Source organism: Heteronotia binoei, chromosome 18 (assembly GCF_032191835.1).
Source record: "Heteronotia binoei isolate CCM8104 ecotype False Entrance Well chromosome 18, APGP_CSIRO_Hbin_v1, whole genome shotgun sequence".
In the NCBI taxonomy this organism is placed as follows: domain Eukaryota; kingdom Metazoa; phylum Chordata; class Lepidosauria; order Squamata; family Gekkonidae; genus Heteronotia; species Heteronotia binoei.
In genome coordinates this window covers 37,891,859-37,909,577 of record NC_083240.1, presented here as the reverse complement: position 1 = coordinate 37,909,577, position 17,719 = coordinate 37,891,859, and the positions used below count along the sequence as shown (strand labels likewise).

The window sequence follows — 17,719 nt, the reverse complement described above, 5'->3', positions numbered from 1 at the left end:
GACTTTTCATGGGGTGATCTGCCATTGCCTTCCCCAGTCTTTTACACTTTCCCCCCAGCAAGCTGGGGACTCATTTGACCGACCTCAGAAGGATGGAAGGCTGAGTCAACCTTGGGCCGGCTACCTGAATCCAGCTTTTGCTGGGATCGAACTCAGGTTGTGAGCAGAGAGTTCAGATCACAGTACTGCGGTACGGCTGCTTTACCACTTTGTGCCACGGGGCTGCTAGGCAATGGCAAACCACCCCGTAAAAAGTCTGCTGTGAAAACATTGTGAAAGCAACATCACTCCAGCGTCAGAAACGACTGGCGCTTGCACAGGGGGCTACCTTTACCTCAATTTTTTTTATGCATATTGACATTTACGTGTTTACTTCAAACTTAATAAAAAATATTAAATGTCATTCTCCAGCTGGGTTTTGCCAGCTCACACAGTAAAAGCCAGTTGGAAAGTGCACTGGAAGTGGATTGAAAGTGCGTTATTTAGTGTGTGTGACTGCAGCCCCTTCTATCTCTCTGCAACCACAGGCTGCTTTGCCACGCAGGGTTTAGCGATGAACACGCCAAGCACAAGTTTTGCGCAAACCTTGAGGTGGGCTAAGAAAGCAACTGTCTCTTCCCTGCTGGGCTGGGGAAGGGAATCCGCTCCTTGGGAAGCCCCGGCCCGGGTGGAGGCCTCAGACTCTCGGTGCTCTAAGGAGGAAGCCGGGAGGTTTCAAAACAGTATTGGTCACGAGCAACGCTGCAGGGCCTGCTTGGTTATTGCTTAGATTTCTTCCATTTACAGTACCATTTAATGGACTAAACAGTTGCTCCCGATTTTAAGGAAACCCATTTTAAGGAAATCTGGAATTATTTTGAGAGATGAAACCTCCGGAAGAAAAAGTCATTCCCCGCTCTCTCTCATGCGCGCCTTCTTCTTTAAAACTGTTATTTGACCCATATGCTAATGGACGTACATTGGCCAGAGGAAAACTCATACAATTAACAGAATACCCAGAGTGGACTGACTGCGCTAGCGACTGGGACTTCTCTTGATGGGCTCACGGCCTCCTTCTAACCTGTACTGAGGGGTGACATGATAGAGGTTTACAAGATTATGCACGGGACAGAGAAGGTAGAGAAAGAAGTCCTTTTCTCCCTTTCTCACAACACAAGAACTCGTGGGCATTCAATGAAATTGCTGAGCAGTTGGGTTGGAACTGATAAAAGGAAGTACTTCTTCTCCCAAAGCGTGATTCACACATGGAATTCACTGCCACAGGAGGTGGTGGTGGCTGCAAGCATAGCCAGCTTCAAGAGGGGATTAGATAAATATATGGAACAGAGGTCCATCAGTGGCTATTAGCCACAGCATATTGTTGGAACTGTCTAGGGCAGTGATGCTCTGTATTCTTGGTGCTTGGGGGGAGGGGGCAAAGTGGAAGGGCTTCTAGCCCCACTTGTGAACCTCCTGATGGCACTTGGTTGGGTTTTTTAGCCATTGTGTGACAGAGTGTTGGACTGGATGGGCCATTGGCCTGATCCAACATGGCTTCTCTTATGTTCTTCTCATACAAATCGTTCACTTTTGATAATCTGGCAAGTCCCGAACTCAAACGGAACAAGCGTATTCCCAGTTTCTGCCTGACTCACAGACTAAGGGGCTTAAGCAGATGGCGTGGAGAATCTCTGTGATCTTTTTTTTTCTCCCTTAAATTCAAAGCATTGTGGTGCTCCCTGACCATGCCCAGAGACTGTAGCCTGGCATCCTGTCTCCCGTCTAGGAAAAGTTTTACTCACATGTCTGTATTCCAGGTTTTTTGGGTGGTGTTGAAGTACCCCCAGCTGGCAGCGTTCTGGGAAGACATCCGGGGCCGTTTCAGGCCACACAGCATGGCCACCACATAATCCTGGATGGTTCCGGCAGCATCGTAATGTTTCAAGAAATCCGGGCTAGCCAAGAATGACACAATGATCGAGGAAACTGATTAGGACCGCAAGAGAGACACTGAGGTTCTTTGGGGCAGCTCTTTTCCCAAAGGGAGAAAGTTCAAGGAAGCATCTTTCTTAGAATGGCGTGCAACCATTCATCAGTGATATCATAATTTTCCCTAAGCGTAAGTGGCTGAAAGGGGCAAAAGTAGGCGTCTGGCAGACACGCTTGAGATCTCAGCATACCGGGGAGGGGGGAACAAGCCTCTCCAGATAGGCAGAGAAATCTAACTTTGTAAATTAACAAAAAAGAAACAGGAACACAGTCTCACCTCACCAGAATAGCTCCCCCTGCTCCTAGGGGGCAGGGCACAAACCAGTTTTCCAAACTTTTAAAGTGTTTCGTAACTCTCTTCAGTATAGGTTGACAAACAACCACATTGTAACTGGATGTTACAACGTATCACGAATGGCAAATTTTCAGCAATCCAGTCATGTAATAATTGGCTTATAATGTCTTAACCAGGGGTAGCCAAACTTGCTTAATGCAAGAGTGAAGAAGAAGAAGAAAGAAAAAGAAGAAAAAAGAAGACTGCAGATTTATACCCTGCCTTCTCTCTAATCAGAGACTCAGAGTGGCTTACAACCTCACAGTGTGTCTGTTGTGAGAGGAGAAGATATAGGAGATTGTAAACCACTCTGAGTCTCTGATTCAGAGAGAAGGGTGGGGTATAAATCTGCAGTCTTCTTCCTCTTCCCCCACAACAGACACCCTGTGAGGTGGGTGGGGCTGAGAGGGCTCTCGCAGTAGCTGCCCTTTCAAGGACAACTCCTGCGAGAGCTATGGCTGACCCAAGGCCATTCCAGCAGCTGCAAGTGGAGGAGCGGGGAATCAAACCTGGTTTTCCCAGATAAGAGTCTGCACACTTAACCACTACGCCAAACTGGCTCTACACCCAAATGTCAGATGTTTGAGAGCTGCAAGACATGGACATCAGATGTTTGAGAGGGGAAGGAAGGAAGGAAGATGAGGAGAGGGAGAGGTAGCAAGAAAGCAACTTTAACTTTAAATGCATTCTCCAAGCTGCCAGCCAGATTGGCTTAGAGAAGTGATTAAAAGAGACAAATGCCTGCTCCAAGCTTGCTGATGGGGCGGTGGGGGCTTCAAGAGCAACACCATGCGTGTGAAAGAGCCCACATGTGGCTCCCAAGCCACAGTTTGGCCACTTCTGGTCTTAACTATAATGGAGTTATGATTCATGAGGACCAAAACATCACTTCTTAGGAGGGCTCCTACCCTCCAGGTGGCAACTGGGGCTCTCCCAATATTATAATTGCTCTCCAGATAGCCAAAGTAAATTCTCCAGGAGAAAATGGCTGCTTTGGAGGGTGGACTCTATGTCACTGTACCCTGCTGTTGTCCCTCTCCAACCCCCACCCTCCCCGGGCCATCCAGGTCAGGGCAGAAGCCTACTTTAAGATGAAGTTTAGCTCCTTGCCTTTGCTTGCAAAGAAGCATCGAAGAATCGAAGACCAAAACAAAAAACAGAGAATGTGCCCTTCAAAGCGAGGCAGTGCCTACCTGTTCCTCAAGTACCAGAAGATAGTGGCACAACCAAATCCTGTGGCCACGCTGAGGTGCGATCGCGGCAGCGGGAGCGAGGACAGGAAGCTGCTAGTGCAGCGGCCATCTTGCCACGTGATCAGGTGACTGACTTCATCTGGCTCAAAGCTTTGCCCTGTCCATTTGCAACCTGCAGCAGCCAAGGGGTCGGGAAGAACATAGTGGAGAAGTAACACACTGGTAACGACTACCTGATAACAACCGACACTGATAACGACTATATGGAGTAGAGGTCCATCAGTGGCTATTTGCCACAGCTTATTGTTGGAACTCTCTGGGGCAGTGATGCTCTGTATTCTTGTACCGGGGGGGGGCACAGTGGGAAGACTTCTAGCCCCGTTGGAATACCTCCTGATGGCACTTGGGGTTTTTTTGTGGCCACTGTGTGACACAGAGTGTTGGACTGGGTGGGCCATTGGCCTGATCCAACATGGCTTCTCTTATGTTCGAGCCAAGTGGCATCTTTAGGACCAACAAAGTTTTATTCTGGGTATAAGTTTTCATGTGCATGTACACTTCTTCATACATTGAAACAGAAGTCACCAACCATTACATATAGGTAGAGTGTGAGGAGCGTGGTGCCAGAAAGGGTCGATTAGAGTCAAGATGCATAAGCAGCTAAGCAGTAAATATAGCTAAGACTGGAAGAAGGAGATTAATGAGACCTGTGAATAGCAGCAAATTAGTAAAAAAATAATAATAAAAGTTTACAACAGCTTGTGAGAACTGGATGATGTTAACATGTGTAGTGAGATAAGAAACCAATATCTCTCTTAAGCCCTGGGGATTCCATTGTCCTGCGTGTAACTCTGCAATCTCCCTAGTCTGTTTCTGCTTTGAGGTCCCCCACTGAATGTCCTGGAAGGTTGAAGTCTAATTTGAACATGGTTCTGGTCCCACTGATGGACCTCCTGATGGCACTTGTGTTTTTTGGCCACAGTGTGACACAGAGTGTTGGAGTGGATGGGCCATTGGCCTGATCCAACATGGCTTCTCTTATGTTCTTATCTCAGTGGCTCCAGAGGGCACTAAGCTGTCTGTTGAGAAACAAGATTCTCCATTTCTTCAAGCAAGGTGGCTGCTTTTCAGCCCCCTGGATGAGCACCTGACATTCCCTCATAGACAACCGTGTCTCACCAAATTTCCTTCCTGCTGATTTCCCAGCACTGTCCGTAACAAGCCTCCAGAGTGCCAGCCAGCTCTCAGCTGGGGTGGGTCAAAGGGCTGAGGTTTAACCCTGGCAAATGGGTGGTGATGCTGGCTGGCCACCTGGGCTGGAGCAAATCCTTTATTAATGGATTCCGTTGGTCAAGAGAAGTTTATTGCCCTTTGGTTCCCAATAATTTCTTAAGGTAAAGGCAGTTTCCTGTGCAAGCACCAGTCATTTCTGACTCTGGGGTGGTGTCCCATCATGACGTTTTCACAGTAGACTTTTTACGGGGTGGGGAGGAGGAAAACAACTTCCTGAAGACAGAACCAGTCACAGGAAGGGAAGAAGAAGATGATATTGGATTTATGTACTGCCCTCCACTCCGAAGAGTCTCAGAGCGGCTCCTTTACCTTCCTCCCCCACAACAGACACCCTGTGAGGTAGATGAAGATATTGGATTTATATCCCGCCCTCCACTCCGAAGAGTCTCAGAGCGGCTCACAATCTCCTTTCCCTTCCCCCCCCCCACCACAACAGACACCCTGTGAGGTAGATGAAGAGATTGGATTTATATCCCGCCCTCCACTCCGAAGAGTCTCAGAGCGGCTCACAATCTCCTTTCCCTCCCCCCCCCCCCACCACAACAGACACCCTGTGAGGTAGATGAAGAGATTGGATTTATATCCCGCCCTCCACTCCGAAGAGTCTCAGAGCGGCTCACAATCTCCTTTCCCTTTCTCCCCCATGACAGACACCCTGTGAGGTAGATGAAGATATTGGATTTATATCCCGCCCTCCACTCCGTAGAGTCTCAGAGCGGCTCACAATCTCCTTTCCCTTCCCCCCCCACCACAACAGACACCCTGTGAGGTAGATGAAGAGATTGGATTTATATCCCGCCCTCCACTCCGAAGAGTCTCAGAGCGGCTCACAATCTCCTTTCCCTTTCTCCCCCATGACAGACACCCTGTGAGGTAGATGAAGATATTGGATTTATATCCCACCCTCTACTCCAAAGAGTCTCAGAGCGGCTCACAATCTCCTTTACCTTCTCCCCCCCACAACAGACACCCTGTGAGGTAGATGAAGATATTGGATTTATATCCCACCCTCCACTCCGAAGAGTCTCAGAGTGGCTCACAATCTCCTTTACCTTCCTCCCCCACAACAGACACCCTGTGAGGTAGATGAAGATATTGGATTTATATCCCACCCTCCACTCCAAAGAGTCTCAGAGCGGCTCACAATCTCCTTTACCTTCCTCCCCCACAACAGACACCCTGTGAGGTAGATGAAGATATTGGATTTATATTCCACCCTCCACTCCAAAGAGTCTCAGAGCGGCTCACAATCTCCTTTACCTTCCTCCCCCACAACAGACACCCTGTGAGGTAGATGAAGATATTGGATTTATATTCCACCCTCCACTCCAAAGAGTCTCAGAGCGGCTCACAATCTCCTTTACCTTCCTCCCCCACAACAGACACCCTGTGAGGAGGGTGGGGCTGAGAGGGCTCTTACAGCAGCTGCCCTTTCAAGGACAACCTCTGCCAGAGCTATGGCTGATCCAAGGCCATGCTAGCAGGAGCAAGTGGAGGAGTGGGGATTCGAACCCGGTTCTCCCAGGTAAGAGTTCGCACACTTAACCGCTACACCAAACTGGCTCTCCTGGAAGGGAGCACAGAGGAGACGCGATCCATCCGGTAATAACTGCACCCAAGTGCAGCCTCTCCCAGCGAAGGCACCGAGCCCTCTGAGAAAGGCCTCGGTTCGTAAAACGCCAATAAAGGAGATAAACCGCAGAAAAGTAAGTTTCTGCCTCATTTCCTCCCACCTCCTTTTCAGCGGCTCTGCGCCACATTTTTCATCCCATTTATCTCCCTCGCATTCATCACATGGGCTCTTTGAAGCAACATTAACAGTCAGCCCTTGAAAGGATGAAAGGCCATCATGACTGCAAAGGGCGTGACGGACCACTCCGGGGGGACAGGGTGGGGGAAGAGCACACCCAGGGGCCAAACACATTACAAGAGCATGAGACTTTGCAAATGAAAAAAAATGAAAAGCACCTCCATTTAAGGTTTTATTCGCGTGACGTTCGGGGCTTGGTTTTGGTCTGGGCTCACAAGAGAACCGGAAATTATGCAACAGCAAATACTCGTAGATCGAGGTGTCCAACTCGCTTGTTATAAAGGCCGGAGCTGACATAAACGAGACCTCGTTGGGCCGAGCCATGTCGGACCACGCCGTGTGTGTGTTTCCATTTAAGATTAGGTAGCAGAGACGGTAACTTTATAAAGGACACAGACACAATTAAAGATTTTTTTTTTTTAAATTAAAACCTTAAACTAAAACATGCTTAAAACATTAGCACTCGTTGGTCTTAAAGGTGTTCTTTGTATCTTTCCCATGGGATCCAGGGAACTGGGCAAAAGGAAGCTCTGGCTCTTCCATTTCTTCCCCAGGGGACCGGGAGGGGGAGGAGCCTCAGCCAATGGAGAAAACAGAGGTTTTGCTCTGTAGCTCATGTGTGATTGAGCAAGCCTGGCAAAGCAAGCTCTGATGTGGAAAGGAGCAGGAGAGAGGGAGAAGGAAGCAGATGACAGCCAGTTGCTCGGAGGCCTGATAGTAGACCTCCGAGGGCCTGATTCGGGACGCATGTCTGACACCCCCTTTACGTAGATTGCTTCACTTCAGACAATCCCATCACAGAGTGCTGGGAAGGGTCCTCTCAGAATAGGAAACAACTGATCCATTCAGGAAATTGGTTTTACATGGCAAGGACAGTTTCTTCCAGCCTTGGAGGCTCAAAGACTGAAGCTGCCCTACAACGGAGCCAGGCCACTGGGCCTGCCGAGCTCAGTGCTGCCTGCTCTAATGAGCAGCGGCTCTTCCAGATTTCCAACATAGAAGAATTTTTTCCAACACTAGATCTTCTTATTGGGAACTGAACCCGGAACCTCAGAACTCGGTGCTCCATCACAGAGCCTTGAGTCCTGCCCAGACCACCGATCAGCCTATGAATATATGAAGCTGCCTTCTACTGAATCAGACCCTGAGTCCATCAAAGTCAGTATTGTCTACTCAGACTGGCAGCAGCTCTCCAGGGTCTCAAACTGAGGTTTTTCACACCTATTTGCCTGGACAAGTTTTGGCTGGGGACGGCAGGGATTGAACTTGGGACCCTCTGCTTACCAAGCAGATGCTCTACCACTGAGCAACCATCCCTCCCGCAACTACCAACTCAGATTCCTGGTTCATCTCTCTGCTCTGTCTGGTAGAGCAGCACCTAGGGTTGGCGGGGGGGAACCTCTCCCTATGTCGCTGGCGCGATGACATCACCCGGAAGTGACATCATCATGCCGGCGATGGCACACAGCAGCTGCTCTAGGCGTTTCCGGGAAAACTATGGTTTTCCTGGATGCTCTAGCCATTTAGGAGGGAAAACTCTATGGTACAATAGAAGGGGACTTGGCAACTCTAGCAGCACCCCAAGACCTTGAGCAGAAAAAAGTTTTTTTTCAGTCCTGCTACCTGAGGCTCTTCGTAAATTAATCCACAAGGGAAATAACAGGCTTAGCAAGGCCAGAGAATGGTCCAGGGGGTATGCATGAACCGTGGGGTGCGGCTGAAAGTTCATTAAAGGGGGCAGGAGAAGCCGTCAAACCCTTAAGAGCTTGGAGAATCCCGGAAGGAAAGGCGGGGTAGGGTAAGATTATCCCCTCCACAGTAGCTCCAAAATATCCCACCCCTTGCAATTTGTCATGAGGCATTATTATTATTGCTACTACTAAAAAGATAAAGGTAAAGGTAGTCCCCTGTGCAAGCACCAGTCGTTTTTGACTCTGGGGTGACGTTGCTTTCACAACGTTTTCACAGCAGACTTTTTACGGGGTGGTTTGCCATTGCCTTCCCCAGTCATCTACGCTTTCCCCCCCAGCAAGCTGGGTACTCATTCGACCGACCTCGGAAGGGTGGAAGGCTGAGTAAACCTCGAGCTGGCTACCTGAAACTAGCTTCCGCTGGGACTGAACTCAGGTGGTGAGCAGAGAGCTCAGACTGCAGTACTGCAGCTTTACCACTCTGCGCCACGGGGTTCTTTTATTACTACTACTTGCAATTTTAAACTCCTTGCCACTCCAAAAGCAGAAGCGGGGAAGGATACATTCTAAACATCAAGCTTCTTGACCTGGAAAGCTTACCTCGGTCGGCCTTCCAAAACACGAGTCCGTGCATCTGTCCGCAGATTCCAATGTGGCGAACCTCTCGCAGCTGTTGCGGAGAGAGGGCCGAGAGGCATCCGTGCAGGGCAGCGACGATTTTCCGAACATCTTGTTCATTACCCTGCACGAGTAAAAATTACAAAAGAAACGCATGCGCGCTGGAGTCAGCATATTCTTGAGGTGGCGCAGTTCCCTAGACCCAGAACAGAGGGAACTTTCTGTCTGGGACAGTGATGCTCTGCATTCTTGGTTGTGAGCCGCTCTGAGACTCTGAGATTCACAGTATAGGGTGGGATATAAATCCAATATCATCATCATCATCATCAACCACCCAGTTTTGCTACAATGGTGAAAGAGGCAACCTCTATTTTAGGGATTACTAGGAAAGAGATTAAAACGGCCAATACTGTAATGCTCCCGTATAGATCTATGCTCTTGAGAGTCCCTTGGGCTGCAAGAAGATCCAATCAGTCAGTCCTAAGGTCAGGTGCTGAAGCTGAAGCTCACTTTGAAAGAACTGAAGTCCTTTCTATGGTCTCACATTATCATACCCGCCTGAACAGAGAAGCTATTGAGATTTACAAACACCAGCACAATTTTAACAGAAAGGAAGAAGGCATTTCCATCCACCAATCTTGGTACCCAGCTCTGCAAAACACCCTACAGACTATAAATTGCAGAAAGTCACAGAACAACCAGCACAGTCAACAACCATCTTCCTTATCTTCACACCCCTTCCAACCCTCCCAGCAAATAACACAGAACAATGGTCACATTCAACAGCCAGTTTCCTTATCACTACCCTTCCAGGAAGCCCCACCAAACAATGGGCACATCCACAAACCAATTGCCCTTTCACCACACCCCCTCCAGCCTAAAAATAGCAGCTCTCCAGCAGCCCTGGCCTCACTCAATGCACAGCAGCCAAGAAGGTCAGAGCGCCTGCTCCGGCTGCAATGCCACTGAGGATGTTCTCCGCAGCTGAGAACGAAACGTCTGGAAGGAAAACTTTCTCCAGTAGAACACGGCACTTGATCCCGAAAGATTCTACAAACCCTAATAAAGCTCACATACTTTGGCCACCAAATGAGAAGGGAGCACTCAAATGAGAAGGAGAAGATCCTGATGCTGGGAAAGACAGAAAGCAAAAGAAGAAGGGGATGGCAAAAGATGAGATGGCTGGACAGCGTTACTGATGGTACAAACATGAATTTGAGCAGACTTCAGAGGATGGTGGAAGACACGAGGGCCTGGCGTGACTTGGTCCATGGGGTCGCAAAGAGTCAGACTCTACTGTGCAACTGAACAACAACAAAGATCTCTGATGTGGCCTCGTTTGGAAAACTGTGTACAGTTCTGGTCCCTGTATCTCAAAAGGGACACTGCAGAGCTGGGAAAAGTCCAGAGGAGGGCGTCCAAGATGATGAAGCAGCAACAGCAGCTTTCCTCTGCGGAAAGGATGGAGTCTGGGACTTTCTCAGTTTAGAAAAGAGACAATTCAGGGGCTAACACAACAGATGTTTATACAATTATGCATGGGAGGGAGAGAGCTGAGAAAAAAAATTTCTCTCTCTCTTCCAAAATAAAAGAACTCAAGGGCATTCAACGGCGCTGATGGGCGGTAGGTTCAGGATAGACAAAAAGAAAGAGAGAGCAATTTAAATGTGGAATTTCTGCTAGAGGATGGAGAGATGGCCACAGGAATGAACAGCTTTAAAAAGGGATGAGATAGATTCATGGAGGGTGCGTCGCCATGGTGGCTGAGGGGGACATCTCAGAGGAACTAAGCCTCTGAGTTTCAGAATCAGGAGGCAACATCAAGGGAAGGCCTTCTGGCCTCTATGTCCCATTGTTGGCCCTTCAGAGGAACTGGTTGGGGCCACTGTGTGAGACAGGATGCTGGACTAGATGGACCACTGGTCTGATCCAACAGGGCTCTTCTGATGTTCTTATGAAGGCCTTGGCCTCTCTGCCCTGTTTTTGGCCCTCCAGAGGAACTGGTTGGCCACTGTGTGAGACAGGATGCTGGACTAGATGGACCACTGGTCTGATTCAGCAGGGCTCTTCTGATGTTCTTATGAAGGCCTTGGCCTCTCTGCCCTGTTTTTGGCCCTCCAGAGGAACTGGTTGGCCACTGTGTGAGACAGGATGCTGGACTAGATGGACCACTGGTCTGATTCAGCAGGGCTCTTCTGATGTTCTTATGAAGGCCTTGGCCTCTCTGCCCTGTTTTTGGCCCTCCAGAGGAACTGGTTGGCCACTGTGTGAGACAGGATGCTGGACTAGATGGACCACTGGTCTGATTCAGCAGGGCTCTTCTGATGTTCTTATGAAGGCCTTGGCCTCTCTGCCCTGTTTTTGGCCCTCCAGAGGAACTGGTTGGCCACTGTGTGAGACAGGATGCTGGACTAGATGGACCACTGGTCTGATCCAACAGGGCTCTTCTGATGTTCTTATGAAGGCCTTGGCCTCTCTGCCCTGTTTTTGGCCCTCCAGAGGAACTGGTTGGCCACTGTGTGAGACAGGATGCTGGACTAGATGGACCACTGGTCTGATTCAGCAGGGCTCTTCTGATGTTCTTATGAAGGCCTTGGCCTCTCTGCCCTGTTTTTGGCCCTCCAGAGGAACTGGTTGGCCACTGTGTGAGACAGGATGCTGGACTAGATGGACCACTGGTCTGATTCAGCAGGGCTCTTCTGATGTTCTTATGAAGGCCTTGGCCTCTCTGCCCTGTTTTTGGCCCTCCAGAGGAACTGGTTGGCCACTGTGTGAGACAGGATGCTGGACTAGATGGACCACTGGTCTGATCCAACAGGGCTCTTCTGATGTTCTTATGAAGGCCTTGGCCTCTCTGCCCTGTTTTTGGCCCTCCAGAGGAACTGGTTGGCCACTGTGTGAGACAGGATGCTGGACTAGATGGACCACTGGTCTGATTCAGCAGGGCTCTTCTGATGTTCTTATGAAGGCCTTGGCCTCTCTGCCCTGTTTTTGGCCCTCCAGAGGAACTGGTTGGCCACTGTGTGAGACAGGATGCTGGACTAGATGGACCACTGGTCTGATTCAGCAGGGCTCTTCTGATGTTCTTATGAAGGCCTTGGCCTCTCTGCCCTGTTTTTGGCCCTCCAGAGGAACTGGTTGGCCACTGTGTGAGACAGGATGCTGGACTAGATGGACCACTGGTCTGATTCAGCAGGGCTCTTCTGATGTTCTTATGAAGGCCTTGGCCTCTCTGCCCTGTTTTTGGCCCTCCAGAGGAACTGGTTGGCCACTGTGTGAGACAGGATGCTGGACTAGATGGACCACTGGTCTGATCCAACAGGGCTCTTCTGATGTTCTTATGAAGGCCTTGGCCTCTCTGCCCTGTTTTTGGCCCTCCAGAGGAACTGGTTGGCCACTGTGTGAGACAGGATGCTGGACTAGATGGACCACTGGTCTGATTCAGCAGGGCTCTTCTGATGTTCTTATGAAGGCCTTGGCCTCTCTGCCCTGTTTTTGGCCCTCCAGAGGAACTGGTTGGCCACTGTGTGAGACAGGATGCTGGACTAGATGGACCACTGGTCTGATCCAACAGGGCTCTTCTGATGTTCTTATGAAGGCCTTGGCCTCTCTGCCCTGTTTTTGGCCCTCCAGAGGAACTGGTTGGCCACTGTGTGAGACAGGATGCTGGACTAGATGGACCACTGGTCTGATTCAGCAGGGCTCTTCTGATGTTCTTATGAAGGCCTTGGCCTCTCTGCCCTGTTTTTGGCCCTCCAGAGGAACTGGTTGGCCACTGTGTGAGACAGGATGCTGGACTAGATGGACCACTGGTCTGATCCAACAGGGCTCTTCTGATGTTCTTATGAAGGCCTTGGCCTCTCTGCCCTGTTTTTGGCCCTCCAGAGGAACTGGTTGGCCACTGTGTGAGACAGGATGCTGGACTAGATGGACCACTGGTCTGATTCAGCAGGGCTCTTCTGATGTTCTTATGAAGGCCTTGGCCTCTCTGCCCTGTTTTTGGCCCTCCAGAGGAACTGGTTGGCCACTGTGTGAGACAGGATGCTGGACTAGATGGACCACTGGTCTGATTCAGCAGGGCTCTTCTGATGTTCTTATGAAGGCCTTGGCCTCTCTGCCCTGTTTTTGGCCCTCCAGAGGAACTGGTTGGCCACTGTGTGAGACAGGATGCTGGACTAGATGGACCACTGGTCTGATTCAGCAGGGCTCTTCTGATGTTCTTATGAAGGCCTTGGCCTCTCTGCCCTGTTTTTGGCCCTCCAGAGGAACTGGTTGGCCACTGTGTGAGACAGGATGCTGGACTAGATGGACCACTGGTCTGATCCAACAGGGCTCTTCTGATGTTCTTATGAAGGCCTTGGCCTCTCTGCCCTGTTGTTGGCCCTCCAGAGGAACTGGTTGGCCACTGTGTGAGACAGGATGCTGGACTAGATGGACCACTGGTCTGATCCAACAGGGCTCTTCGTATGCTCTTAGGAAGGCCTTGGTCTCTTTGTGTGTGTGTATCCACAAGATGCATGCATAGTCACCATGGATGTCATGTCCCTTTACATGTCCATCCCTTTGGATGAGGCAAGAGTAATAGTGGAAGAGGACTTGTTGGCCAGACAGGATCAAACCCCTAATGGAACTGGTAGACATAATATTTGAAAATAACTTTTTTAGGTTCTGTGAGGATTTTTATTTACAAGTTCGAGGAGTAGCCATTGGAAGCAGCCTGGCTCCCTCAGTTGCCAATCTGTTCATGGCTTGCCTTGAGAAACACAACACATTTGTAATTCGAGCAATCCTTTTTTTTTGACAGCATATGACTATATTTTCGATTCATTGATGATTTATATTTAATTGTGAGCAATCACCAAGTGGTGGCTCCACTGTTGGCTTGGATGAGTGAGCTGCACACTACAATTAAGTTTACAAGCAAGAGTGATATTTCTGAATTGCCCTTTTTGGATGTTACTGTATATAAAACACCTAAAAAACCAATTGGCTGTACGACTTTACAGGAAACCTTCTGATAGAAGTTCCTTTCTTCATTATCGTTCCTTTCACCCTTTACATTTACGAAGGAGTCTTCCTTACAGCCAGATGTTGAGAATTAAACGCAACAACAGAATCAGCAGATTATAGAAGGGATAGTAGAGATCAAGCTCAGGATTTCATAAAACGGGGTTTTCCAGCCCGCGTAGTAAAAGCCATTGATAAGGCGGACTCTATTGACAGAGCATGTCTCTTTCAAAATTGTGAGGACAAACGGGGAGAACAATTAACGTTTGCTTTTGATCACACTCCCCTTTCTAATAAAATTTGGTCTATCATTAATGAACAATTAATGATGTGCCAGGGTGTAGGAATAGACCTTATATGGGACTTCGAAGAACTTATAGTATAAAGGACCTGGTTGTACATTCTGACATGAGAACTGAAGATTTAAAGATCACAGAACCGGTTCTTGGGAATTTTCCTTGTGGCAGGTGCAAAGTTTGCCCCCTAGCGATACAGACTAAAGAGTTTGTGCATCCTGTTAATGATATTACCGGTAAGATTCAAATTAGGCATTTCAGCTCCAGTTTGTCAAAAAATGTGGTGTACGCAGTCCTGTGCAGCTGTCCAGGGATCTATAGGCAACACAACTAGACAAGGGTCCGGATTCTGGAGTACCAATCTTGCTTTCATCATAAAAACATGGAGGCTCCTCTTACGAAACACTATGGCCGTTTTCCCACTGACCTTACTCTGGAGCGACATCCCTCTTCACCGCGCAGCGTCTGCGCGGATTTCCCAACAACTGCTGCGCACAAACAGGAAGTGCCGTGGCTTTTGCGTCGCAGATGTAAACCACTAAAAAACAGTTTACATCAGTGACGCAAAAGCCGCGGCTCTTCCTGGTGCGCAGCAGTCGGTGGGAAATCCGCGCAGACGCTGCGCGGTGAAGAGGGACGTCGCTCCGGAGTATGGTCAGTGGGAAAACGGCCTTTGTGTCTAAAAATCATACAGAGAAGGACATGAGGTTTTGTGTTTTGTATAAATATCAAGGGACTAACAAAACTCAAAGTGAAATTCAAAAAATACTGCTTAGGGAGGAGGCTGCTCTTATTTTTAAAATGGATGCGTTAGAACCCATGGGTTTAAATTCAGCACTAAATTTGTCATGCTTTCTTTAATGTTATTCAATTTTGCATTTGAAATGGTGCAGGCCTTCCAGCTCTTTTTCCTATTTCCATTTGGTTAAATGTTAATTTAAATGTCACTTTAAATTTTTACCAGCTGTTTTTAATTGTGACAATATAAGGTAGAATGTGTGGGAAAACCCTTTGAGAGTTTTCTCCAGAGCTAGTGCTACAAGAAGTGCTTTATTTGTGTGTTGGTGTTATCTGACTTGGCTACATTTTATTAATTATTGGTAACATATGTTGGACTGATGTAGGTCTTTGATTGCAGATGAGTGGGAAACGTCTCTTAGATGAAGGAAAATGAAACAGTATTACAGGCAGCTTTACTGTTAGAGGCTGTTAAAACCCACTGCATTTAAAATTGCTTTAAAAAGATGGAAGTCTTAATAGAACACCTGCAACAGAAGAAACATCTTCGAAAAACTAAAATCATCTGCACTTGAAATCTGGTCGGCACTGGCACTTTATTCTTCCCACGGAGCTGGGTGAATAGTCATTGAGCGCTTGAAGTCTGAAACTGACAGGATGAACTGAAAGGATGGTATAAACTTCTTCTCTTGCACATTTACCTTGTTTTTTGGAATTTATAGTGTTATTAATGATTACATTGTTTAAGAGGTAGTTGACTAATCACATATATTTTTGAAATAATCTTCAGTCTTTTTCGTTATTTTCCCACAGTTTTTTGCAGCTTTATATTAAATCCCTAGGTGGGGGCAGGGGATCCCCTGGTTTGGAGACCCTCCCCCTGCCTCAGGGTCATCAGAAAGTGTGGGGGGGGGAGGAAATATCTGCTGGGCATGCCATTATTCCCTATGGAGACTGATTCCCATAGACAGGGGTAGGGAACGTTGGCTCGCCAGATGTTTTTTTTGCCTACAACTCCCATCAGCCCCAGCCAGCATGGCCAATGGCTGGGGCTGATGGGAGTTGTAGGCAAAAACATTTGGAGAGCCAACGTTCCCTACCCCTGCCATACAGTATAATGGAGATTTGATCCCTTGGTATCTGGGAAGGGAGGGGTTTGAGGTAGAGGCACCAGATTTTCAGCATAGCATCCAGTGACTCCCCCCAAAATATCCTCCAAGTATAAAAAGGATTGGACCAGGGGGTCCAATTCTATGACACCCCCCCCTAAAAAAGGTGCCCCTATCCTTCATTATTTCTAAAGTAGAACATAAGAGAAGCAATGTTAGATCAGGCCAATGGCCCATCCAGTCCAACATTCTGTGTCACACAGCGGCCAAATATATATAAATATATATACACACGCTGTGGCTAATAGCCACTGATGGACCTCTGCTCCATATTTTTATCTAACCCCCTCTTGAAGGTGGCCATGCTTGTGGCCACCACCACCTCCTGTGGCAGTGAATTCCACATGTTAATCACCCTTTGGGTGAAGAATTACTTCCTTGTATCCGTTTTAACCTGGCTGCTCAGCAATTTCATCGAATGCCCATGAGTCCTTGTATTGTGAGAAAGGGAGAAAAGTGCTTCTTTCTCTACTTTCTCCATCCCATGCATAATCTTGTAAACCTCTATCATGTCACCCCGCAGTCGACGTTTCTCCAAGCTAAAGAGCCCCAAGCGTTTTAACCTTTCTTCATAGGGAAAGTGTTCCAGCCCTTTAATCATTTAGGAAAGGCATTTAAAAGGCGTGCGGTTGCTTTCAATGTGATGGTCAGAACTCGCTTTGGAGTTCAATTGTTCTTGTCACAACTTTGCTTACGGCTCCACCCCCAAAGTCCCCGGATATTTCTTGACTTGGACTTGGCAACCCTATCCGCAGATGTCCTGTCCTAAGAAACAGGGTCCTCCTCCAGCCCCACCAGGCCCCATTCAGCTCACCTGCCGCCCAGCAGCCTGGCTCTCCACCTGCGCCTGAGTCTCTTTAGAGGCTCTCTGAATGATTGTGGGCCCTTCGTACGTCTCTTCCATCAAAGCCACTTTCACCGTCGAAGTGCCCAGGTCTATCCCCAAGGCAAGAGCACGTCCAGGACAACGAAGCGCAGCAGGATTCGAACCCGCTCCCAGCCGAGGAGGCGTCTGCATCGCTCGCAACCAGAGCAGCTAAAGGCGGCAGGCAAACAGGGCTGGTCCTCCAACTGAAAACAAGCGGAAGACTTGGATCACCACATTGGCCCCGAGGTCAAGTCGATTACACGGGGTTTGATAATTGTCTAACGCGGGGTTCTTGCCCAAAGGTTTTCCACCCCCAAACTGCAGGCTACGACCGTGGAAGGAATGCGCTCGATACGTTCACACGCAGGCGAGGAAGACACGCAACTGTTTTGCAAGTGTGAACTTTGGACCATAACGACTCCAGGTGGGCCCCCTGAAAGCTGAGAGAGCTTTCCCAGGAGTTGCCCTTTTAAGGACAGCCCCGCAAGATGGCGGGCCCAGGCCGCGGCCATGTTGGGCGTGGCGTCCCGCAGGTACACACCCCTTCTCTACCTCGGCAGTTTTTTCACATAGCCTCAAATGGCCTCGAGTTTTTACCTCAAGCTCTTTCCCCGTTAGGCGTTAGGAGAAAACAAAAATAACCTCGGGGGAGAAAAGAACGAAGTGGAAGGCTGTGTTCCGTCACTACCGCCACACCCAAGATGGCCCCTCCGGCGATCGCGCGAGAGGCGGAA

General features: G+C 48.7%; 1 protein-coding gene across 2 annotated transcripts in view; it reads right to left on the bottom strand.

The window, feature by feature from the left end:
* The window catches only part of SHPK (sedoheptulokinase), a 30,396-nt gene extending 12,682 nt beyond the window's left edge, over positions 1–17,714 (bottom strand). Inside the window, exons 1-5 of one of the 2 annotated variants that reach the window (XM_060259555.1) lie at positions 17,628–17,714; positions 16,932–17,188; positions 8,890–9,031; positions 3,496–3,667; positions 1,782–1,934 (exon numbers count right to left, since the gene is read on the bottom strand). In XM_060259555.1, the coding sequence (XP_060115538.1) occupies positions 1,782–1,934; positions 3,496–3,667; positions 8,890–9,031; positions 16,932–17,135 (671 nt within the window). In that variant the 5' untranslated portion in view covers positions 17,136–17,188; positions 17,628–17,714. Of the gene's footprint in view, positions 1–1,781; positions 1,935–3,495; positions 3,668–8,889; positions 9,032–16,931; positions 17,189–17,582 lie in introns of both variants that reach the window. The other variant, XM_060259554.1, reaches the window with a different exon arrangement.
* Between the last annotated feature and the right edge of the window lie 5 nt (positions 17,715–17,719).